The 24235-nt window shown below is 37.5% G+C and overlaps 4 protein-coding genes across 5 annotated transcripts; 3 read left to right on the top strand and 1 right to left on the bottom strand.

The window, feature by feature from the left end:
• The first annotated feature begins 2544 nt into the window (after positions 1–2544).
• Positions 2545–4105, top strand: LOC109167867. Its single transcript, XM_019316940.1, has 4 exons — positions 2545–2727; positions 2890–2986; positions 3214–3763; positions 3883–4105. Exons 1-4 carry the CDS (start codon positions 2545–2547, stop codon positions 4103–4105), a joined length of 1053 nt encoding a protein of 350 aa, XP_019172485.1.
• Positions 4106–4196: 91 nt separating this feature from the next.
• Positions 4197–6049, top strand: LOC109167866. Its single transcript, XM_019316938.1, has 6 exons — positions 4197–4464; positions 4549–4776; positions 4906–4974; positions 5165–5598; positions 5706–5789; positions 5891–6049. The coding sequence occupies exons 1-6, from the start codon at positions 4197–4199 to the stop codon at positions 6047–6049; spliced, it is 1242 nt and encodes a 413-aa protein (XP_019172483.1).
• Positions 6050–9604: 3555 nt separating this feature from the next.
• Positions 9605–13412, top strand: LOC109167817 (LEAF RUST 10 DISEASE-RESISTANCE LOCUS RECEPTOR-LIKE PROTEIN KINASE-like 1.1). Its single transcript, XM_019316896.1, has 4 exons — positions 9605–10678; positions 11246–11278; positions 11362–11601; positions 12310–13412. The coding sequence occupies exons 1-4, from the start codon at positions 9955–9957 to the stop codon at positions 13290–13292; spliced, it is 1980 nt and encodes a 659-aa protein (XP_019172441.1). The 5' UTR covers positions 9605–9954; the 3' UTR covers positions 13293–13412.
• A 4452-nt stretch (positions 13413–17864) lies between these two features.
• Positions 17865–23031, bottom strand: LOC109167969 (nicotinamide adenine dinucleotide transporter 2, mitochondrial). 2 transcript variants are annotated; one of them, XM_019317049.1, is made up of 10 exons: positions 22938–23031; positions 22735–22809; positions 22480–22575; positions 21134–21240; positions 20607–20655; positions 20331–20443; positions 19850–19944; positions 19522–19610; positions 19333–19427; positions 17865–18496 (listed from the first exon to the last, which is right to left on the bottom strand). In XM_019317049.1, exons 2-10 carry the CDS (start codon positions 22802–22804, stop codon positions 18089–18091), a joined length of 1122 nt encoding a protein of 373 aa, XP_019172594.1. In that variant the 5' UTR covers positions 22805–22809; positions 22938–23031; the 3' UTR covers positions 17865–18088. The 2 variants fall into 2 exon arrangements, with proteins under 2 accessions (XP_019172594.1, XP_019172596.1); XM_019317051.1 differs by having other exon boundaries at positions 20331–20440; positions 22735–23030.
• Positions 23032–24235: the final 1204 nt, after the last annotated feature.

Below are 24235 nucleotides of genomic sequence, written 5' to 3'. Positions count from 1 at the left end.
ATCATCTAATTTAATTTTCATGTGTCTCTTGGGTTTTCCATATGTCTCTTGGGTTTCCCATGTGTCTCTTGGGTTTTCCATGTGTCTCTTTGTTTTCTTTGTATTCATTCTTCATCATCTTGTTGGCACTATAAATAGAGTGCTTGTATTGAGGTTTAGACAAGAGACAACATATAATCAATTCTCCATTTTCTTCTTATTTGTATTCTACACGATTTCAAGTCCGCTAATTCTGCTCTTCTGCCTTGTTCATTTTGTGCTTTTATATTGTTCTGTACTTTTGTTTTTAGCATTTCCTGATTGCGCATTTGATTTTTCTAAGTGTCTTGATATTCTATTTAATTATTTGATAGATGTCCCTGCTGTTGTTTGGTTTTGCTATTCTTTTGAGAACATTTCAAGTTCACAAAATTATTATCCCATCCATCTAGTATTTCCTTCCGCAAAAATTTTTTGAGAACGTTTCAAGTTCTTAAATTTATCATCCCATCCATTCAACATTCCCTTCCTCCAAAGATTTTTTAGAGCGTTTCAAGTTCTCAGATTTATCATCCCATTCATTCGATATTCCCTCCCACCAAAGATTTCTGAGAACATTTCAAGTTCTAAAATTTATTATCACATCCATCCAGTATTTTCTTTTGCCAAAGATTTTTGAGAACGTTTCAAGTTCTCAAATGTATTATCCCATCCGTCCAATATTCCCTTCAACCAAAGATTTTTTAGAACGTTTTAAATTCTCATATTTATCATCCCGTCCATCCAATATTCCATTCCAACAAATTTTATTTTTTTTTAGAGTTCAACCCGAGACGTATATAATATACATTCTCTATGGTGAAACTTTATTTATTTGTTTTAAGTTTCTTAACAAAATTTAATTCCTAATAATGATTTATACGTTATTTATACCCTGCACTTCGTAGGGAAATTTGGGTTAGGATTTTCCACTTGACTGGACCTCTAAGGTGCTACCGGTAAATGACTAGTGAGTAGTGAAAGAGGTGAGAGAATTGGTATATATTAGTTAGTTTTGATTGACATTGGAGGTAATCCCAATCAAGTTGGTCGAGCAGTTGGCAAATCAGAATTTTCTATTGGCATTCCCGGTTTTAACTGACCAACTAACTACCTTCTTATGATCCTTTGCCAGATAAAACAAGAGAATCACATGGCGTGATAATGCACCCAAAACGTTATTATAAATTAAATAAAAATATAAATATAAATATAAAAACATTGTCTTAGAATTAGCTATTGTGTTTGGGGTTTCTCTCTCGCTACTTTCGCGAGTTTTGCCTTATCTAAGGTTTTCTAACATTTTTTACCTTTTCTGGCCGCCGTATCCTTTCGTGTGCAACGTAGATGGAAACGAATGATATCTCGACTCTTTTTGTTAATCTCACATTAGCAGATATTGACGATGAGGACAACTCAGTACTAATACCAGATGCGCCACAGGACCATGCAGAGGCAGAAGAAGGGATTTACGTGGTAGGGCGTCTAGTCACGGAGAAGCCGGTGCGATTTGCGTTCTTCCAGGATACGATGGCCTCTGTCTGGAGGCCGGTAATGGGGTGAATACGCCTGAACTGTTACCCCGTCGCTACTTGTTCCGCTTCTATCATGAGGGGGATGTTGATCGTATTTTACGAGAAGGACCTTGGACTTATGAGTAGTGCTTGCTGATTATGAAGCGGGTTCAACCTGGTGAGGATCCTGAAACTATACCGCTAACTCATTCAGATTTATGGGTCCAGATACATGCTTTGCCAGCCGGCTTCCGTTCTAAATCAATTGTCTCGGCCATATGAGCCTTTCTAGGTGTGGTGGTAGAGCTAGATGACGCCAACTTTGATGGGGGGATGAGGACTTTCTATCGGGTAAGAGTTTCCCTTGATGTTGCGAGGCCCCTGAAGAAGCAGATGAAATTGAAATTGAAAAGAGACAATGCTGGGTGTGCTATTATTGACTTCCGATATGAAAGACTTCCCACGTTCTGCTTCCTGTGTGGAATGTTGGGACATGGGGATAAGTATTGCCATAAATCGTTGAACAAGCTGAAACCCAAGGCTGAGAAACCCTATGGTGTGTTGTTGAGGGTTGGGGGAAGAAGGGGTGTCCCAAAGAAGGAACAACAATAGATTTCACCGGAGACATTTGGAAGACGCCCGTCATGGACATTGCTGAGTCTAGTCTGGGCAAGAAGGATGGGGCTGAGGTGGATTCGGAGGGTGTACACGCTCAGGTTATGGTAGTCAGTGAACAAAAACGACGAAGGGTTGATGATGGAGGGGCGAGCCAACCATCTGAAACTTTGGTGATGGATTGGGAACCTACTATATCAAAAAACGGGAGGGAGGCGGGTCTTGCGGTGCAAGCCCGCCAAGAGTTATGAGTTTCATAAGTTGGAATTGTCGGGGGCTTGGCAACCCTATGGCAATTCGTGTCCCCGCGGATATCATCCGCACGAAGAGGCCGAAGGTGGTTTTTTTAATGAAGACGTTTGTGGATGGGCAACGGATGGAACCCATCAGAGTGCAGATGGGGTTTCATAATATGTTTGTTGTAGATGCGGAAGGACACCGAGGGGGTCTGGCATTACTGTGGCATGAGGCTGTTGATCTGGAAGTAACAGAGTATTCATCGAATCACATAGAAGTAACAAAGTATTCATCGAATCACATAGAAGTAACAGAGTATTCATCGAATCACATAGATACAACGGTAATTCTTGACACGGGTAGTCCTAAGTGGAGGTTTACAGGCTTTTACGGGTATCCAGAACAAACTCGAAAACGAGAATCATGGCAGCTCCTAAGAAATCTTGCATGAAGGAGCACTTTACCTTGGGTGGTTATGGGGGATTATAATGATATATTACATCAGAGTGAGAAGAGGGGACGCAATCCACGTCCAAATTGGTTGATCACGGGTTTCAGGGAAGCGGTAGCGGATTGCGGACTTGTGGACTTCGCGTTTACAGGTAATCAGTACACCTGGGAATGGGCCGTAGAACTCCAGACATGGTTGTAGAGAAGCTAGATCGGATCCTCACGTCGGACTCGTGGCTAACCCTGTTTGAGGGTGCAAGCGCGAGTTCCCTAGCATGCCCTTACAGTGATCATCTACCGCTTATTCTAACACCGGTAGATCGAAAACCAGGGGTACGTAAACGCAGGTTTTGTTTTAACAATATTTGGCTCTGGGAAGACCGTTGTCGGGAGATTGTTGATAATAGTTGGGGCCGTACTCTGGGCTTAAGTGTGTTAGATCGAATTGAGGCATGTGGACAGGACATTTGGAGGTGGGGGAGATCGTATAATAAAGAGTTTCAGCGTAATATAGATGGCTGCAAGGCTCGGTTAGAGAGGCTGAGGATGCGTCGAGATGTCGCAGGGTTGGAGCAGTATTCGAGGGTTAAAAGGCAGTGGTTGTCGTTGCTTGACCAGCAACAAGCGTATTGGAAAAAGCGTGCTAAAGAGCACTGGTACCGGGGTGGCGACCTTAACACAAGGTTTTTCCACAATTCGGTGCAAACGCGGAAACGACGAAATCTAATCAAGCAGCTAAGAAGAGATGATGGTAGTCTGGTGGATACGGTTGAAGCCATGGGGGAAGGCATGGGGGAGGTAATGGTCAATTATTTTATCAATTTGTTTACTACCTCTCACAGTGACATGGAAGGGGTCTTGGATTGTATAACATCTTGTCTTGAGCAATCCGAAAATGTGAAGCTGTTAAGAGTGGTTAGTGGGAGGAGGTGAGACGTGCGGTCTTTCAAATGCACCCGGATAAATCACCGGGGCCGGATGGGCTAGGACTAGGGTTTTTCCATCACTACTGGGATATCGTGGTAGGCGATGTTACGTTATTCTGTAGACAGTTTATCCAAACAGCTAAGTTGCCAGCTAAAGCTAATGACACTTTTATAGTGTTGATTCCGAAGAAGGCCAACCCAGATGTGATGAAAGATCTCCGACCAATAGCATTATGCAATGTGTTATATAAGATAGCGGCCAAAGTGTGTGCCAACCGTATGAAGTCGATGCTTGAGGGGCTAATAAATGGGGCTCAGAGTGCCTTTATTCCGGGGCGGTTATAACAGACAATATTATGGTGGCTTATGAAGCTCATCGATCATTATCTGAAACGGAAGACACGGGAAAAAAGGTGTGGCAGCGCTTAAAGTTGATATGAGTAAGGCGTATGACCGAGTCGAGTGGAGCTTTTTGAAAGGGGTCATGCTGAAGGTGGGTTTTTTCCAAAAATGGGTTGACATTGTGTTTGAAAAGGTCAGTTCAGTTAAATATCATGTACTGCATGAGGATCGGCAGTTTGGCCCAGTTGTACCCAGTCGGGGCCTCAGGCAGGGAGATCCGTTATCACCATATCTCTTCCTTTTTATTGCTGAAGGGTTGAGTGCGCTCATGGAACGACAAGTGGCTCGGAAAGTATTGCATGGTTTGTATGTTGCGCGAGGGGCACCCCCAATCTCTCATCTGCTATTTGCAGATGACTGTTTTCTGTTCTTTTGTGCAAACTCAGCTGAAAGTCTTAGGATGAGAGGAGTTTTGGAGGAGTATGAAAGGGCATATGGCCAGCAGATAAACTTTGACAAATCGATGATATGTTTTAGTTCGAATACGCAGCATCATGTCCGCAGTGAGGTAGCAAGTATTTTGGGTGTGGGCGAGGGGGATACATCTGAAAAGTATATGGGGCTACCTTCCCTGGTTGAGAGGAGGAAAAAGGAAATTCTGGGCTTCCTAAAGGGTAGGATCTTGAATAAAGTCCGGAGCTAGAATGCTAGATTTCTGTCAAGAGCGGGACGGGAGGTACTATTGAAGAATGTTATACAGGCACTACCCTCTTATGCAATGATGGTCTTTATGTTACCATCAGGCCTGTGTAAGGAAATTGAAACGATGATGAATGCGTACTGGTGGACGGGATCAATTGGAAATGGAAAAGGTATCCGTTGGAGGAGTTGGGATAGGTTATGCGCCCCCAAGAGCTGGAGGCATGGGTTTTCGAAGACTACAAGCAGTGAATAGGGCTTTCCTTGGTAAACAGGCATGGCGATTTCTAACGCGGCCTAACTCAATAATGACCCAGATTTACAAGGCACGCTACTTTCCTACTACTTCGTTTTTTTATGCAGAAATTGGGAATAATCCCTCGTATATCTGGAGGGGAATGATGGAGGTTCAGGATTTGTTGAGAAGCGGGTGTAAGCGATGCATCGAGGATGGGAGAACAACACGGATAGGCGTGGATCCATGGCTACCAGATGCCATTAATCCCTTTGTTGAGACTCAGCTGCATGAGACTATTAAAACAGCCCCGGTCTATTTTCTTCTAAATATGCGGGGCACGGGATGGGACTTTGACTTATTGAATGATGTGTTCGATCAGAGGGATGCTAAGCTGATTGTGAACATTCCCATTAGCAAGAGAACACCACCAGATACGTGGACCTGGGCGCCAGATACTAAGGGCAACTATACTGTGCGATCATGTTACCGGAAGCAGATTGGAGAGCAGAATGATGCACGGCCCTGGGTGAAAATCTGGAACTTGGAGATCCCTCCAAAGGTGAGAATTTCTGCTGGCAACTTGCTTCTCTTTTCATTCCAACCCGTGACGTGCTGCTGGGTAGGCGTGTGGCTTGTGCGCTAATGTGCCATTTGTGTCACCAACAGGATGAGTCGGCCATCCACCTATTTGCAACATGTTGTGAAGTAAGGAAGGTTTGGCAGGCTGTTAATCCGCAAGTTACAACTCCAGTACATGGTAATGTCTCTACTTGGTTTTTCGAAAATGTTGAATCTTTGAATGGGGACCCTTTGTGTAAGTTTGCTATGGTCTGTTGGGGTTTGTGGTGCAGTCGGAACGATTTTGTGTGGAAAAATATTCAGTATTCCATGGATGCAATGATGCGAACTGCTTTGTCTTTGTGGCCGAATTGGAGGAGTTTAATGAGGGGCAGGAGCATTGGCTGAGAATGACAATTGGAAACCTCCGGCACCGGGTCGTCTCAAGCTGAACACTAACGTTGGAGGAGTTTAATGAGGGGCAGGAGCGGAGCAATGGGAATGGGGTGGATATTGAGAGATGGCGATAGTGTTGTTACTGCGAAGAGTTCTGTGCATGCGGGTTAAGGAAGCTGAGGCCATAAGTGTCCTGCGAATCGTGTTGCCCATACTCTAGCAAGGAGAGCCGTTTATTTGTCAGGAATATTCTTCGCTCGATGTTAATATATTGAGATTTGAGCCCAAGTCTCCACGACCACAATATAGAATTCTTACCACTAAACTACAACCACTATTCGGTTTTATGTCTCTTTGTTTTAGTTAATCACTGCTTGTAATGCAGATTAGGAAGACTAAGCCCCACGTGCATATGCATGTGAGATGATGGCAGTAAAATATAATAATGGTAATTGTAATAATATAATGAATAAAATAAGCTAAGACCTCCTTTGTTATGCTTTTGACGAATGAAGTGATGGATTTTGAGGATTTCTTTCTCCTGCAAGAAAAAAAAAATTAGTCAGCTTTGTCTCCTTGTGTGGGTCCCACAAAGAAAAGAAGAAAGCAGCAAGTTGTGTGTGGGCTGCACATTCACGCCCGCTGGGCGCGTTTAGAGCTTGTAATTTATCATTTTTTATTTTTTTGAATTTTGCAGACATTTCGTTTTTTATTTTTTAACCTCCTTCTCCCATTTTCTCTTTACTAATCACACTTACAAAAACTCCTCAAAAACCACACCAAAACCTGCACTATTGTCGGTGCCCTAAGAAGCTGAAGAATGTTAAAAACAAAAAATAAAATGAAATTCAAAACTTGAATTTGGGCGCCCAGCTGGAGACTGATCGGTCAAGACCGATCGGTGGGTGCCTGGAAGCGTGACCTGTCGGCCCTTACCGACCAGTCACCGCTCGCACCGACTGGTTAGCATCCAGATGGTTGATCGATCGGATAAAAAAAGTCTCTTTTAACAATCACCTTCCTCAACCCTTGAGCAAATTAAATGTGTTAACTTAATTTCCTAAAATACTGACTTCGCGAAATCTCAAAAAAGTGGGGGACTGGATGATAGATGGCATACAAGGCTTTGGCCACATGGACAAACCAAAGAGAATAACTGAACCAAGAAAGTCCAAGGAATACACCCAATATGGAACAACTTAGAGCAATCGTTATACCGTGCACCAGGGCGCACATAGCAATGTGCGGCCCGCGCCTCCCAAAACGACGTCGTTTTGTATTCTGTTATAAAATTATGTATTTTCAGGTATAAAATTCTGTACATTCGAAACTGGGTTTGTCTTTTTTAAAAAAGATTATGTGTTTTCAGGTATAAAATTATGTGTTTTCAGGTATAAAATTATGTGTTTTCTATGATATAATTCTGTACCTTCGAAACATGGGGATTTTCAGTTATAAAAATTATATGTTTTCAAATATAAAATTATGTGTTTTCTATTATACAATTGTGTACATTCGAAACATGATTTTTTTTTTAACAGCAAACACGCGAAAATATCAAAACGACGTCGTTTTGAGCCATGGCGCACAATGCACTGTGCGCCCTGGTGCACGATATAATCTGCCAACTTAGAGGGCAATTTATATCCTACACTGCGACGCGCGTTGCATTGTGCGCCCAGATGCAAAATGACGTCATTTCAGATTTTTTTTTTTTTTTGAAATTTCGCTACCCAGTGTTTGGTGGTTAATTTTCCTTGAAAAAAAAAATCTAATGTTCAAAAATGTACATAATGTTATACATGAATGTACATAATTGTATACATGAATATACATAATTGTATAACAAAATATACATACTGTTTTTTAAAAGATAATACACATAATCTAACATAATACATAATAAACATAAACTTTTAACATATAATACACATCAACTCTTAACATAATACACAAAAAATTTCTGATTCGGATGTACATAATTGTATAAAAAAAATGTACATAATAAAAAATATACATAATTGTATGAACAAATATACATAATCACAGCAACTTCCTACCGCGCCTCTCAAAACGACGTCGTTTTGGGAGGCGCGCGGCGCACAGTGCTACGCGCGCCGTGGTGTAGGGTATAACGATTGAACTTAGAGGCTTAATTAATATGTTTGGACTTAGTATTTATTTATAATGTAATAGGAATTAGGGTTTATTATTCGGCAAATTATGTTGTGCATCCGTATGCACCCTGCATGGTGCATACGGATGCAAAAACGACATCGTTTTGCATAAAACGCGCGCCCTACTTTAAAAAAAAAAAAAAAAAATCAGTTTCGATTCTCAGCAACAACATTATGTTATTCATTTTTAGTTCATTCATTTTGGATTTTTTAGTTTGAAATTCTGGAAGTGTAGTTATGCAATTCTGGAAGTGTAGTTATGCAATTCTGGATGTGTAGTTATGAAGTTATGGATGTGTAGTTATGCAATTCTGGAATTATAGTTATGCAATTCTGGAGGTGTAGTTATGCAATTCTGGAAGTGTAGTTATGCAATTCTGGAAGTATAGTTATGAAATTATGGATGTGTAGTGAAATTATGGATGTGTAGTTATGCAATTCTGAATTTTATTTTTTTTTAAGTTAGACACCAAAACGACGTCGTTTTTGCATCCGTATGCACCATGCATGGTGCATACGGGTCATGTAGCAATGACTCCCAATATGAGGCAGTCTGGATTCTTATAAGGCCCTAGGCCCAAAATATGTATAAATAGGACCCTTCATACATGAGGAAGGGGACAAGTATATCCTCTGTATTTTTCGATTTCCTATATTCTCGTTATTCTAACAGTCATGTTAGTCAACCGTTGACTATCCATAAGTCATAAAATCAACAATTCTCTTTTCACCTTAGTACAAAATATGCAAAATACTTCCATAAAAAACCTATTACCATTACCAAGTATTTTATTTTAGTAACATACACTATTAAATGATTAATTATTAAAAGACCCAAGTCCACTAGGAAAATCCCAACCAGGGTGTGTTTGGTTCATGAGTTTACACATTTGGAATGTGAATCAAAGTCACAGTTAGTTTTTGGTTGACAATTTTTTAAAACACAACAATGAAATTTTATTAACCTTCAATTAAAAATCACAATCGCTAATTAAAAAGGGTTGGGATACATTTCATCGTATTGATAATCAAGTTTTTAAGTTTGAATTAGTCCTTTCAGATTTTTATTTTAATATTTTTGTTCATAATGATGCGTTGGATGTCATTATATTATAATCAATTGTCTTGATTTTTTATTTTTGTATTTTTAAAACATTTATTCACATTATAAGATCGTACACAACCAAACATCAATATTAATAATCATTCCAATTCCATCGTACTACCAAACATGTAAAATATTTTCATCAAAACACATTACCATTACCAAGTATTTAATTTTCATTCCGATACGAATTGTCATGTGCGAAACAAACATACCCTCAATTTCACTAATGGCAAAACACCACAAATGCCAAAGAATAAGCCGTGGTTAACGCAGTTATTTCCAATGACTTGTGTAAGATCCTTTCTACACTGCAAAGTCATAGCCACAGCCAGTCTCAATCCCAAATCAACCAGTCAAGTCTTTCTGCTTTTTGTCTCTGACTATTAACCAAATTGGAGTCCTAAATTCCCACATTTCCTACTGTAAATGGTCCCCACCTCCATTATCCCAATGATTGTTTCCCCATCTTTTCCTTTGTTCCTCCCTTGTAATTTACTCAACCAATTCTAATAAGACATCCAAGTTCTTGACTCTTGTTCATGTCTGTGGAATGAATTCTAAGTCAATTGCCGTATTGAACACTAATCTGCAGCATAGAACAAACAAGAAGCAGATATAGAAAACCAGAAAGAAACCAAGACTTTGCATTTCTGAAGCTTATGACTGCAGGGTGGCCATGGATTCTTTCACCACCTTCTTTAGCTTGCTCCTCTATACCATAACGGTCTTTCTTCTCGATCAAGGAGCAGGCGAAAACCGGTCTGATTGCCCAACAGAGTTCTCCTGTGGAAGCCTCGGGACGGTGAAGTATCCGTTCTCCTCCAATATATCGGGACCCGAGTGTGGGCTGTTAAAGCTGGAATGTGATGCAGTTCCTTTACCAAGAATCCGAATAGGAACACGAGATTATTATGCCTATGGGAAGCTGGGAGACTACCTCAGTCTATATGATCCCGAGCTTGAACATATCGTGTTGAATCGTCCTAGATGCAAGTCTTTCGACACGAATATTTCCCTTCCAGTTTCCCCTTGGGTATCATTTCTCATCCCCCACAACTTCACTGTGTTCAAATGCCCAAAAACTCCCAATTTAACTCAACAGATGAACAATTTTGGGTATAGTAATCACACCAAGTGTAGAGGCTTCAGCCTGTTCTATATGCCTCCGGGTGAAGGTGATCCACTTCCCAATTTACCAAACCAGCATGACTTTCCACCCAACTGCTCACCCATTCTATTGCCATATGAGAAAGAATACACCACTGATGACTTGTTTGACATCATAAGTGTTACTTTCGTCCTAGAATGGCTGCTGTCCGAAGATTGTTCCAACTGTCAAAAAAGAGGTGGCCAATGTGTTACAACTGCAAATAACCAATTTCATTGTTCCAAACAAAGAGGTACAAAGGAACATTTATTATTCTTAGGATTAAGTTCTTAATTAGCTAGTAGTGAAGACACAATTTTATTTCCTTATATATTGACCGTTATCACATTTTCGAGAGGCAGGGTGTTGGACTTGACCTTTTACCTTCCTCCGCCCAACAATTCCCTAGACACCAATTGATAGACTTGGCCCTTTACTGGCCTCTGCCCAACAATTATGAGGGGGGGTGGGGGGGGGGGGGGTTATTAGTAGGTTTGATTAGTTGATATTATTAGCTAATTGCAAAAAGATGTTTGATAAATTAGGTGTTAGCTGATAGCTGATTATATACAAAATGACTTTCTCAAAAAACTGATCGAAAAAGCTGTTTTGAGCAACTTTTTTAATTTTAGTGTTTTGAAGCAATAATCTGTTACAAAAAGTTAATTAATCAAACACTCATGGTTGTTTAACCAAGTCAAACAGTTAATAGTGGTACCAAACAGGAGGGCCTATGTATACCACACAAGTTCGTTACAGTATTCTCAAGAATTAAGGTTTTTTTGTGTCTAATACTCATCTGTTTTCCTGTGTCATAAAGGAAATAGTTACTGGAGAACAATAGTAATGGCAGGTATGTATTTAAGTAGTTGCAGTTCTTTTTGGCCATCTTTCATAATTTATTATTGAGCCTTTATATATTCAACTCTTCCGCAGCTTTGGGTGGAATTGCGGTTTTGCTGAGCTTATTGCTCATATTTATCCTTTGGAGTCGTAAGAAAGAAGAGGAGTCTCCATATATTTTTTCTAGAGACCCCTGCTTAAGTCATGACCTGGAGATGGGCAGTCAGAGTTTTGGGGTTCCACTTTTCTCATTCAAAGAACTCAAAGATGCAACAAAAAATTTCGATTCTTCTACAGAAATTGGAGATGGAGGTTTTGGAACAGTTTACCATGGTAACTAATTAATTAACTTTAATTTCACCTAGTTTCTTGTTAGGAGCTATATATAGCTAGCCACCGGGTTCCTCTGATCCCGGGACTAAAACTCGAACCTAGCTCAGATACCAAATGTTAAAATCAAGCTATACCTAACTACCGGGTTCTTTCTGGGACTAAAATCCGTGATCTGGTTATCATACCAAGTGTTAAAATCAAGTACTTATTACTACAACACCAAAAGTTATAGTTAGTAGCCAAGGTGAAATTTTATGGCAGGGTGATGGACTTGGCCCTTCAGGCCTTCGCACAACAATCGCCTAGTCAATGGGTTCCTTCTGGGACTAAAACCTGTGATCTGGTTATGATAAAGTGTTAAAATCAAGTGTGGCTACTATACCAAAAGTTATAGTTAGTAGCCAATGTGATACTCTATTTTCTTATATTCTCGCATTTTCAAGAGGAATGGTGCTGGACTTGGCCCTTCAGGCCTTCAGCCAACAATTCCCTAGCCACCCGGTGCTGAACTAGGCCTTTTACCGTCCTCTGCCTGACAAACCATTAGCCACCGGATGCTGGACTTGGTCCTTCAAGCCTCCGCCTAACAATCCCCTAATCACTAGGTGCTGGACTTGGTCTTTCCCGAGCCTTAGCTCAACGTTTCTAAATTCCAAATAGTAGTGTTATGTGAGTTGACATGTTGTAACTCAAACATTAATTAACTAGGAAAACTACCTGATGGAAGAGAAGTTGCAGTGAAGCGCCTTCACCAGCACAATGTGAAGAGAATGGAGCAATTTCTGAATGAAATCAAGATTCTCACAGGCCTGAGGCATGACAATCTCGTTACCCTCCATGGCTGCACCTCGAGGTGTAGCCGGGAACTCATCTTAGTCTACGAATACATTCCCAATGGAACAGTTGCAGAGCACCTCCACGGCGAAAGGGCCAAGGAAGGATCCCTGACTTGGCCTATCCGGATGAACATCGCAGTAGAAACCGCTAATGCACTGGCTTACCTCCACGCCTCTGACATAATACACCGCGATGTCAAGACCAACAACATGCTTCTCGACAACGACTTCCGGGTCAAAGTTGCAGATTTCGGGCTGTCAAGACTATTCCCAACCGACGTCACTCACATCTCCACCGCCCCTCAGGGGACACCGGGATATGTTGATCCCGAGTACCACGAGTGCTACCAGCTCACAGATAAGAGTGACGTTTATAGCTTCGGGGTTGTCCTGGTCGAGCTGATAACATCAAAGCCAGCCGTGGACATTAGTAGGGATAAACACGAGATTAATTTGGCCAGCATCGCAATGAGCAGGATACTAAGACGAGCATACGATGAGCTGATCGATCCATCTCTGGGGTTTTCAACAGATGCAGGAGTTAAAAGAATGGCAATTTCAGTAGCAGATTTGGCTTTTCAATGCCTGCAACTTCACAAGGACATGAGGCCTTCAATGCATGAAGTTCTGGAGAATTTAAAGGAGATTCAGCGCGATGCATTCAACACTGAGGAAGAAGATGAAGAAGAAGAAGAAAGTGAGAATGATAGCAAAGTGTCTACACGTGTGAGAGCTCCTCCTTCTCCTGAAACAGAGAACATCATATTGCTGAGGGCTAACAAGCAGCCAAATTCAACAGATTCTATGAGTGATAGGTGGACAAGTAACTCTAGCACAGCAAGTAATAACAGATGAGTTTTCATTGTTCTTTTAATTCTCCATGTAAATGTAAAGATCATTTTCAAAGCACAGTTCATATATATCACTTTGTCAACAGTAATTTTCTGGTAAATGAGAACAAAGACAAACGAAAAACAAAAAATGGATTACTTTGAAGGTTTCCAACTAACCCTGTCTTTTGCTAATGGGAATTAAGGTGGATGGAAAGTTCCCATATTTTGTAGTCTTGCATTCCATTTTCAACATTTCTGTTCACAGATGACGTTATTGAATTCTGTTCACAGATTTCTGTTCATCTGCTAATGGGAAGGTTGACTCTATATTTTATCAGTTTTAGAATTCGTTTTCTTTTTGGTGTATTAGGCTAACTCTCCCTTTACTAACCCTGTCCTGTCCTATCTAGGACTAATTATTGTACTTATATACACACATTTCATCCTGTACTTTAAGGATACAATTGATTAATAATAAAACACTTTGTAAACATTACTATTCTGATTTGTTATCAGTCTCCATTATATGATCTAGGTCACCAATACTACTAGTCTACCACCACGCTACCGTCCCGCAACCACCACTTCATCCTCTCGCACCATCTCCGATATTATCTCTCTACCCCCGGGCCTAATAAATATCCAACAAATAGTTCATCACTCTATCTATCTCAAACTTACTTCCTCAAATTATATACTCCATCTATCCCATTTTATTTGTCTTACTTACTATTCATTGATTAAACTATAACTTTTTCTTCCTTATTTATTTTTTTTAGTATTTTTTACTTATTTTTAAATTTGATTTTTTGTGTTTAGTAGTACTTGTAGTGTAGTTTCTAAATATATAAATTTTGTATACTAATACTAAACTTAATATTATAAAAAATTGGATTAAAAATAATTTCAGTCAAGCCTCATTAACCAAACTAGACACATAAAATGGGACGAATGGAGTATTTTGAAAAACTCAACTTGTTCCCTTTTTTCATAGTCAAAAGCTCAGTGGATACGTTGATGACTCATTTCCATGTCCGATTCTTTACATTCAGACTCCGGATGGTTGTTCCATTGTAGTCAATCCTACGATCCAAACTTAGGTATGTTAGGATTCCTCTATTTTGTCCATGCTCATCTCGTCTCTATCCGATGAAGTTATGTATATTACTGTGGAACATGCCATGTCCCAAACCTTGTGCAAGCTATTGAGCTTGCGTTTGGATCTATTTCATGAGCATGATCTCTGAATCTCATTAGTCAATTACAGTCTTTGTGGCCAGGGATTCCACTATAGGCAAGTATCTTGACAAGGTAAGGTTTTAATTAGGCTAGGCATAGAAGTCAATCGGCAAGGTCTGGTCCTATCAGTTTATAGGCTAAGGGCATAGCAAAAAAATATCCTACTGAAAGTTAACATATATTTTATACCTAAAATTTAAATTAAATAACGAAAAAAAATACTGATAACAATACCTTTAAATAAGATTAACAAGTTTTTAACAATTTTACATACACAATTATAATCATAAATAAAAAATTAGGTGCTTTCGTAAATGTAAAATAATTATTTTTCATCTATATTTTCTCAAAGTCTGTTGAAGTATAAAAAGTCAACATTGTCTCCACTGAAGCTCAATCTCATGACCTCCCATATGTGGTGACACAAGTTGATTTCTTTCAAGGTGTTTTTTTTTCTATTCGTTATTTATTTATTTAATTATTATTATTATTATTATTATTATTATTATTATTATTATTATTATTATTATTATTATTATTATTGTTGTTGTTGTTGTTGTTGTTGTTGTTGTTGTTGTTGTTGTTGTTGTTGTTGTTGTTGTTGTTGTTGTTATGGTGTAATGGTGAAATTTGCTTAAATGTTAAAATTTCAAAAATATAAAAGGGAAAATGGCGAGTTCGGTCCCTGAGTTATAATGGTAGTGACGACTCAGTTTCTGAGTTATGACCATATCCATTTTTAGTCCCTCAGTTATGAGGGAAGTGGCGCATTTGGTCCCCGATCGTTAAAAATGACGGGAAAAAGTCATATGACTTGTTAGTAACCTGAGTCTCGTATAAGGAACGGGGACTGGCCAAATGACGGGAAAAAGTCGTATGACTTGTTAGTAACCTGAGTCTCGTATAAGGAACGGGGGCCAAATGACGGGAAAAATTTGTATGACTTGTTAGTAACCCGAGTCTCGTATAAGAAACGGGGACTGGCCAAATGACGGGAGTCTCGTATAAGGAACGGGGACCAAATGACGGGAAAAATTTGTATGACTTGTTAGTAACCTGAGTCTCGTTCGTATAAGGAACGGGGACTGGGCAAATGACGGGAGTCTCGTATAAGGAACGGGGACCAAATGACGGGAAAAATTCGTATGACTTGTTAGTAACCTGAGTCTCGTATAAGGACGTGAAAAAGTCGTATGACTTGTTAGTAACCTGAGTCTCGTATAAAGAACGGGGACTGACCAAATGGTTTGCTCCATTCACTGGGTGGGGATCAAACCCCCAACCTGCTTAAGGGACGAGGTGCTGAACTACCACGCCAACTATGTTGGTTCCCATCTTAAAAGTTTCTGATTTTCCTTTACTAAACATAAAATTCTTTCGTAAGGGAGTAAGTTGAAATACAAGAAGATATCAAATTTCTCAGGTTATTTTTATGACAAATTCACAAGGGAGTAAGTTGAGATTTTTAGTACATAAAATTCTTTCGTAAGCTCTGCAGTAAATCAATCAAGAATCGTATATCTTGACAATATATGAAAATTATATTATATCCTCCTTTGTCTTCTTAAAATCAGAGTAATGAATGAGGAACCTAAGACTCAGTTATAAATGAAAATTCTAAAAAAATTTGTAACTTCTAAAAATGATTATTGACTAAACCACTGCATATGAAAAAATTTTACATACTAAAAATCTCAAGTTATTCCGATAGTGAATTTCTCATAAAAGCAACCTGAGAAATTTGACATTATTTTGTACCTCAAAAGTTCTGGTTAGATTACCTTTGTTGCTTAGTAAAAAAAATTGAAAATTGATAGGATAGTGTGTTTCACACGTCTAAAGACAATGATCAAGTGTTTCTTTGTTTGTGCTAAATCTTAAGTTTGTTATACGAGAGTCAGGTTTCTAACAAGTCATACTAAAGTTATTGAAATGCTTTCTAAATAAGAGGCTAAGAAGTGAAAAATAATGTTGTGAGGGTGGATTTGATATAAGGAGAATAAAATGTGAATTTCCTACTTTATCCTCAATTTTAAATATTTTTTAAATTTTTTCGTCAATTTTAACGGTCGGGGACCAAATACGCCACTTCGTTCATAACTGAGGGACTAAAAATGGATACGGTCATAACTCAGGGACTGAGTCGGAACTTGGGTATAACTCAGAGACTAAAGATACAATTTTCCCAATACAAAATAAAAATTTCAATTGTTATTTCACTTGCTTGGTTGTAATTAAGTTGAAGCTAATGTGTTGATATAATTTATAGATCTGTCAATTTTCTTTGATTTATGCTAAGATGCAAATAAAAACATAAACAATTAGAATGTTTAACTATTTAAATTTTAATTTAAGAATATTTTAGAGTTCAGACATTGTGTTTTTTATTTTAAATTAATTCTATGGTAATTGTCATTCACATACTCGGTAATATTTATTAGTGATTTAGTGCACACTTTAATTTATTAATGTAATATAAAAATCATAAAATAGTAGATAATAATATTTATACATGTTTAAGAAATAACATAAAAGTCATTTACATACTCCGTAATATTTATTAGTGATTTTGTGCACACTTTAATTTATTAATATAATATAAAAATTCATAAAATAGTAGATAATAATATTTAGGAAATAAGGTTCAAATTGGCCACTGAACGTAACCTGAAAGTGCAATTAGACCACTGAATCAAAAAAAATGTGCAATTAGGCCATTGAACACTCTAAAAATGTGCAATTTCACCTGATAGCAGGTTACCCTCAATTTTAGCAGGTTATCTGCTTACGTGGCAGCTGAGTTGGCATTTTTAATAAATTTTAATTAATTTTTAATAAATTTTAATAATAACTTTTTATTAAAAAAATTTTAAAAAATAAAAACGACTTTATTTTATTTTTTATTTAATTTTTTCCAATTTTTTATAAAATTTATTATTAAAATTAATTATTAAAAATTATTAAAAATTATTAAAAATGTCAACTAAGCTGCCACGTAAGCAGGTAACCTGCTAAAATTGATGGTAACCTGCTATCCGGTAAAATTGCATACGTTTGGAGAGTTCAGTGGCCTAATTGCACATTTTTTGAGTGTTTAATGGCCTAATTGCGCTTTTTTTCGTTCAGTGGCCTAATTGTATTTTCAGGTTACGTTCAGTGGCCAATTTGAACCTTATTCCAAATATTTATGCATGTTTAAGAAATAAATTTTTACACATTTGTTTTATATATTTTTTTAAATTGTCCTTCCCCCGTTTATGATTTATCGTTACATACTTTTGAAGCTATTTATTAATTAGAGATGTGCCGCTCCCGAGACACAACTTAACTGGTCGTAAACAAACAAATCCAAAAAAAAAAAAAAAGAACATTTATTGCCATTCATGTAAGATTGCAATTCTGCAAATGCATACATACAAGAAGAAATGAGAAACAAACACTAAGCTTACTTGACTTGTAAAATGTTGGAGTCAGCCATTGGGGATCAGAACTCAACCTATAAGAGGCCAACCTTATGCAATAATACAGACACCCAAAATTGGACATTTGCTAATGGCTACACACCTGAAATCAAACGCATCAGGCAGATAAAAACCAATGCCTAGCTGTTAGATTATCCGATTCTCCTAAAGGAATAAAAGTTCTCTTATTAGATGCGCTTCGCGAATGCTGTACACTCTTGGCATTATCTTCTCCCGTTGCTTTGGCTACCTTATCAGACTCGAAGCAACTATCCGGTTTAGGTTTTGCTTTTGAATGATCCTCCTTGGGAGACGCAACCTGTAGTAGAAATCTGTGTATCATTTCAAAACTCGTAAATGTAATAACAGCAGACGGGGTTGTCCTCAGAAGATTAGTTGCACAGCCACGGTAGAACCCAGTAGGGCCTTCCTTTCTCAACACCTGATTGATGCAATCAATAACTCCTGTGTACTGTCTCGTAGAGTTCCTCGCTTGTCCTTGCTCTTGGAGCCTAGAACGTACAACCTAATGATGACAACAGGCAAATGTTAAAGCAAGAGCAAAACATCAGTGCTGTATACATGTCCTAGGTCCACATGACCCTGAACCAGATAGGCCTCGTGCTCAGAAAAGAGGCCTTGACTTGGTAAAAGCGTTATCTACCCAAACAAAAAATTTCGTGTGTTGCAAATGGGCCCTGAAGCCCGAGGTGGTGTTTGAGGCAAATTATACATGGACCAAGGTCTACCTTGCATTGTGGACTTTGGTCAAAATAACTTTCAGATTATGTGTCTGCAATTCACATATTCTTAACATATTATGTGTCTGCAGACTGCAGTTAACATATTATGTGTTGCAGTTAACATGTTATGTGTCTGCAGTTAACATGTTATGTGCCTTCATTTTACTTGTAGGCACATAAACTGTTAACTGCAAATACATAATATATAAACTGTAGACACATAATTTTCAGACCCTGGTCCATGGTATAACAATTGGCTATTTGATCATCAGCAGTAACATATAACTGATAGTTAATTGTGCTAGCTACTAGCTAATAGCTAATGGTGGATTTTGTTAGTTATTTTGACCAACTCTTAGTTATTTGTAAAAAAGTACTCATATTATGGATAGATTTTTGGGTTTTACATTAATTTTATTTTTTAATTATCATATAAATCAATTGTAAGAGATAACAACTTGTGGGTAAAATAATTTTTTAGACTAAACAAATATAACGTGCTATCTTGAAAATGCAACTATTATTAGCATTTTAGCTTTTAGCATATTCATATTACGTGGTATCCAACTTTTTATTTGCTAATTTAGTAGTAAAACAGTTGTTCTAGAGGGACTTGTACCTCGTGTGGGTAAGTCATTACAGAGGCAACTACTTTGGCCAACGAAGAAGCAACTGCAATTTCACCAGGTCCTAGTTCGCTGATACTCTTATTATCTGGAAATGTTTCAGTCAATGTAATTGAGCCAAATAACAGTCATGGAAGGTGAATTCGCATTAACAAAAAATAAATGATTCTAAAATTTCTTACCCTTTTTGGCAAAATAAGACTTGATCTTCTCATATGCAGGAAATTGGATAGCAACATGACTTATCCCAGCTAAAGAAGGCAGGATGCCACTGTACAAGCCACAGAAAATGGATACATTTAACTAAAAGTAGGCACAGCAGCACAAAGCAAAGAATGAAGTAGCCCAATAACTAACTTTATCAAGAAATTATCTTGGTGCCTTGAAAAAAGAACCTTTTTTAAGCACCAGATACATTGGTTTTCATTGGAGAGTTATCAATTATGCATCTGGGATTAAGAAAAACAAAATTTTAGGTAACATTTTTGGTTAGTAAACTAGAGTGCTGACCTGTACCATCCTCTGATTCCCTCTTCATGTAAAATTCGACTTAAAGCAGATACTATGCTTTTATAAGGTACCACCCCCTCTCTCATTCCTTGTGTCTGCAGAAAGGTAGAATCCAAATTAGACAATTAGACATGACTCAATATAGACAATTAGACATTTAAATTACTAAATTTAGAGAGGTGGATGTTAAAGAATAATAGGCAGTAGAAAGAAAGGTCTTTCAGACCATACATCCATTGAACCTGTAAATATGGATATCCTTTCAATGAAAAGCTATGCGTTTATTGGTTTAGTTTCCTCCTAAACTCCATCATTTAAGTCACTAGTCCAGTTAAAATGTTAAATGTATTCTTGGATATGTATATTTTTGCTGGCAGCTAATAGATACCCAACAAAGTAAACAAAATTCTATATCAAAGGATGCCTTAGAACTAGTCAAGTGTAAAATTATATACTGAAACTGTAATAACATCCAACCTACTTGAAGTCGTGTTTTAACAACCCACAATGGATTTGTTGCAATGGATGTTGCAGCTCCAGCTCCTGAAGCAGCAATCATATTTGCACCAATAGAGAGCTGACCGCTGTCGTCTGCTGCAAATGTGACCAACAAAGTGTGATTAAACCAGTCTTTTGACAGAAATAGGTAACAACAGTTTAATTGCATTTCAAACATCTCCAGCATAAGGAGGACAAGAGCAAACAAACTGAAATGAAAAGAGAGCAAAGGAAGTAAATAGCATTCTGTAACACCTACCATGAGAATGCAATATTTCCTTAAGGTGCCCATAAACTGTGAAGTAAACCTACAGATGACATGTAACTTTCATCAAGAGGGAAAAAAAGTAAGAGTACAATGTTTCAGAATGAGTTACACCACATAAACATCCCCAACTATACCAAAAATCTCATATCATATCCTGTCAGCAATGTAGGGATACCCAGGGTACAGGGAGTTACAATCAAAGAATACCATATGTACATACCAAAATCACATTCATTCATATATCTATATCTAGGGCAGGTTCCCATATCAACCAATGCATTCAAATCTATATAACAGAAGGCATTACAGTGCATTCAAACATATATATCAATTAGCTAACTAATAAATTCAGTCCTAATCACCGAGAAGGAATTAGACATAGAAATACATGGAGGATTAATAATAACCAATATAAGTTTATTTCAATTTTTTTTTGTGGTAGGGTTCAAGTTCAAGGCTTGTAGGCTGTAGCAGTTGCAAAATTCACAATTGGTGATAGTCAAGAGGATAGAACTTACTGCCCAATTTGGAAGGAGAGCCACCAATGTTGGTGAAAGTCCACGATAAAGTCCCCTAAACCCATCAGTTCTTACAATGTGTTGGAAGCTGGTAATGATGACACTACCTGATTATCAAAAAAAATATATACATATATTTTGGGAGTACACTGATGATGAGTATAGGAATATAAGAAACAAATGCAAATACGCAAAGGAATATAATAAAAACTTAAAAAGAAATTTAAAAAAATTTATTTCCTGTCCATGCCTTTAAAGACAGGATATTATGGCCTATCTGTTATCTAAACTCTAAATACTTCAGTACTTCCCATCCTTTTTATATAGAGCATTTTGTACTTCTACTACGTCTAAAACATTTATTATAACTGCAATGCATAATGAACTTTCCCAGTTATTAGTTAAAAAGCAACACTAATGAATTCATCTGTGATTCAAATGTAAAAATAAACTGTCAAAATTCTATAAAACTCCCCAATTATTAAATGAAAGGAAAGGAATAGCCATATGCAACACATTGCATTTTGGTAATCTATAAACAAAGATAAACTGCAGTCCGCACTCACGTCAAACCCACACAAGTTTTGGAAGGCAGAAAGGCAACACATATATGGCACAAGATGAAGAAAAGGTGAAAAGCTATTGAAGCAATTGGTGGCATTCGAAGTTACAAACATATATTTAACGGAAGAAACTAGAGATTTTGATTGAAGGCATGTCAGAGTTAGTGCTATTATCAGGACTTCAAATTGGAGTCTTCTAGAGAAAACACGTCCAAAATTTCACAAACTAATACATACACGTAAACGTGAAGCTACTTGGTTTATGCTAACTTAAAACTTCATCACTACAGTGATATCAAATCCAAAACTCCTCAATCCATGAATAAGATGCATTGTATGCTGTAGGCAAATCTTTAAAAACAATAAATAAATAAACATAGAAAACCTTGTCGTTTATACTATCTTAGTGATCACCTGGCCTGACACATTCTGCAACAGAAATGTCAGCGGGGTATTGCAAATGCAATTATCACACACTGTCTGAATACTCTCATACATCAACTGAGCCAAACATTAAAAGGATCTGTGACTCCTCGGTCATCGGCCTTATAGTATTCCTTAAACTATTGGCTAACATAAGTCTAAGAAAGAAAGAGCAAGGTGGCACTAGGCATGAATAAAACTTGTCTCCTTGCACTTGACCCTAAATAGTAACCGTCAAGGCCTCCATTAAAATAAAAATTTCACCTTTATATTCTACAGTCCCATTACACATTCCAACCTCAGCCAAGCATTTACTATTATAGTACATTTAATCCCAAAAATGCACACAGGAATACCCACCTCTACGGCCCGAATGGGCAGCCTCGGGCAGACCATAGACTTGCAGTCTGGTCTTGATGACATCCAGTGGACAAACAAATGTAGCAGCGATAGCACCTACACAAAATCCACCAAATCACAGGGAAAAAAAAAATTACTAAACCAAAATTGAAAAAATTCAGCGAAAACCTAGCCAGCAGCAGAAGCCAAGAATAGACGAATCAGAAAAAAATCAGGGGATTTCAACGAAATTGGAGGGGAAGGAACTAAACTAACCTGCAGAGGCACCTGCGCCGGCGTCACAGAAAATATCTCTTGCGCTCCGGCGGTCTCCGGCGGTGGACATGCTAAATGATTTACAGTTATTTTTTTGTAACGACAAATCAAATAAGAATTGCGTGGAATTTTCACTTGAAATATCGAACAAAATCGATTAAATGCAAGAAACTTCTGGACTACTAAACGTAAACCCCTGCCTCTATCAAAAATTCATACACGTCTATATAAGCATGACGGTTTTTGGTGGAAGTAAGCGTGAGAGCTGGGGTTGAATTGAATGGCCGCTTAACGGAATCTGCTGCTCTGAGTCTGACCCGACCAGACGAGTCACCCCTTGGAATAAGGACCGCCTGCTTTTTTATTTATCAAAAGAATATTGATTAAGGTTTACTAAGAAAAAGATTTCAGACTTTCATGAAATTATTATATTAAAATTAAAATATTTGGTGTGAAATCCTTTTTTCTATTTTTTCTAACTCCATTTTTTCATGTTTTCATTTTTTAAATTAAATATATTTTTCTAAAATAATAATAATAACCAGTATTTGTCCCGTGCTATGCACGAAAAATATGTTATAAAAATATACCATATATTAGATTTATTCATATATAAAATTTTTGTTATTTAATAATTATTATGTGTGAATTCCTATGATAAAATTATGAACATAAATATATTTACAATTAAAATAATATTTAAGGTGGGTGATTACTAAAAATCTTAAACTATATTAAAAATTTAGTACATAACATTTAGTATTACAAATTTTTAAGAACTTAGTAAACTACAATAGTAATTGAATTACAATTTTAGAGTCACCACGGATCAAAATTTTTAGACCTTTGAGATTTCTAACTCTAGATGTAGCAACATACAATTGACCTTTAAAGACCAAATAATCACAATCTTAGTTCGAACATTGATTTTTTCTTCCAAATACTATCAAATTAAGTGCGTAATCAATAAAAGATGAGAACTAATAATTCGAGAATATAATCTTAATGTTACTAAGCCTACTTCACGTCAATTAAGTTGGAGAGTGTTGTTGGATAGTATCCAATGAATCCACGAATAACGCATCTTTGTCTCTGTAGTCCTCGATATACACATCAACAATCTTAAATATTAGGCCGCCTAGCTATGCTATATATTAATTTCAAACTTATGGACTTTGGGGTTACACATGTGGTGTGCATACATGCTTCTTAAAGCCATATGGTCTTGTGAAAATTAAATGTTGTTAATACTAACATTTAACTATTAATATCAACATTGAGAAAATTTTAATTTTGGTCACATGACTATAGGGACATTGTTAATTTCCGCACCTGACTTTCAAAAGTGTCAATTTAGTACATTGACTATGTTATTTTTGTCAATTTTGATCATTCCGGCCAAATTGACGGTCAAATTTGACCGGAAAAATTTAATCAACATTTAGTCTACAATCTGAGGGGTAAAATCGTCTTTTGATCCTTTCTACTATTTCGCCAGAAA

This window comes from Ipomoea nil, unplaced genomic scaffold (assembly GCF_001879475.1).
Source record: "Ipomoea nil cultivar Tokyo-kokei standard unplaced genomic scaffold, Asagao_1.1 scaffold3170, whole genome shotgun sequence".
NCBI lineage: Eukaryota > Viridiplantae > Streptophyta > Magnoliopsida > Solanales > Convolvulaceae > Ipomoea > Ipomoea nil.
This window is presented reverse-complemented; position numbering and strand designations above follow the sequence as displayed.

What these genes read in the sequence shown, in the direction of transcription:
- LOC109167867 (XM_019316940.1), top strand. Translation starts at nt 2,545, where the DNA reads ATGGGGTTTCATAATATGTTTGTTGTAGATGCGGAAGGACACCGAGGG. An exon ending in CGAATCACATAGATACAACG is followed by an intron (nt 2,728 to 2,889) that starts GTAATTCTTGAC and finishes ATATTACATCAG; the next exon opens with AGTGAGAAGAGGGGACGCAA. An exon ending in TGTGGACTTCGCGTTTACAG is followed by an intron (nt 2,987 to 3,213) that starts GTAATCAGTACA and finishes GGCTCTGGGAAG; the next exon opens with ACCGTTGTCGGGAGATTGTT.
- LOC109167866 (XM_019316938.1), top strand. Translation starts at nt 4,197, where the DNA reads ATGAGTAAGGCGTATGACCGAGTCGAGTGGAGCTTTTTGAAAGGGGTC. An exon ending in AATTCTGGGCTTCCTAAAGG is followed by an intron (nt 4,777 to 4,905) that starts GTAGGATCTTGA and finishes TGTTACCATCAG; the next exon opens with GCCTGTGTAAGGAAATTGAA. An exon ending in ATCCGCAAGTTACAACTCCA is followed by an intron (nt 5,790 to 5,890) that starts GTACATGGTAAT and finishes TTTGTGGTGCAG; the next exon opens with TCGGAACGATTTTGTGTGGA.
- LOC109167817 (XM_019316896.1), top strand. Translation starts at nt 9,955, where the DNA reads ATGGATTCTTTCACCACCTTCTTTAGCTTGCTCCTCTATACCATAACG. An exon ending in GAGAACAATAGTAATGGCAG is followed by an intron (nt 11,279 to 11,361) that starts GTATGTATTTAA and finishes ACTCTTCCGCAG; the next exon opens with CTTTGGGTGGAATTGCGGTT. An exon ending in TTTTGGAACAGTTTACCATG is followed by an intron (nt 11,602 to 12,309) that starts GTAACTAATTAA and finishes TTAATTAACTAG; the next exon opens with GAAAACTACCTGATGGAAGA.
- LOC109167969 (XM_019317049.1), bottom strand. Translation starts at nt 22,804, where the DNA reads ATGTCCACCGCCGGAGACCGCCGGAGCGCAAGAGATATTTTCTGTGAC. An exon ending in TTGTTAAAACACGACTTCAA is followed by an intron (nt 19,945 to 20,330) that starts GTAGGTTGGATG and finishes ACCTTTCTGCAG; the next exon opens with ACACAAGGAATGAGAGAGGG. An exon ending in GGAATCAGAGGATGGTACAG is followed by an intron (nt 19,611 to 19,849) that starts GTCAGCACTCTA and finishes TGGCTTGTACAG; the next exon opens with TGGCATCCTGCCTTCTTTAG.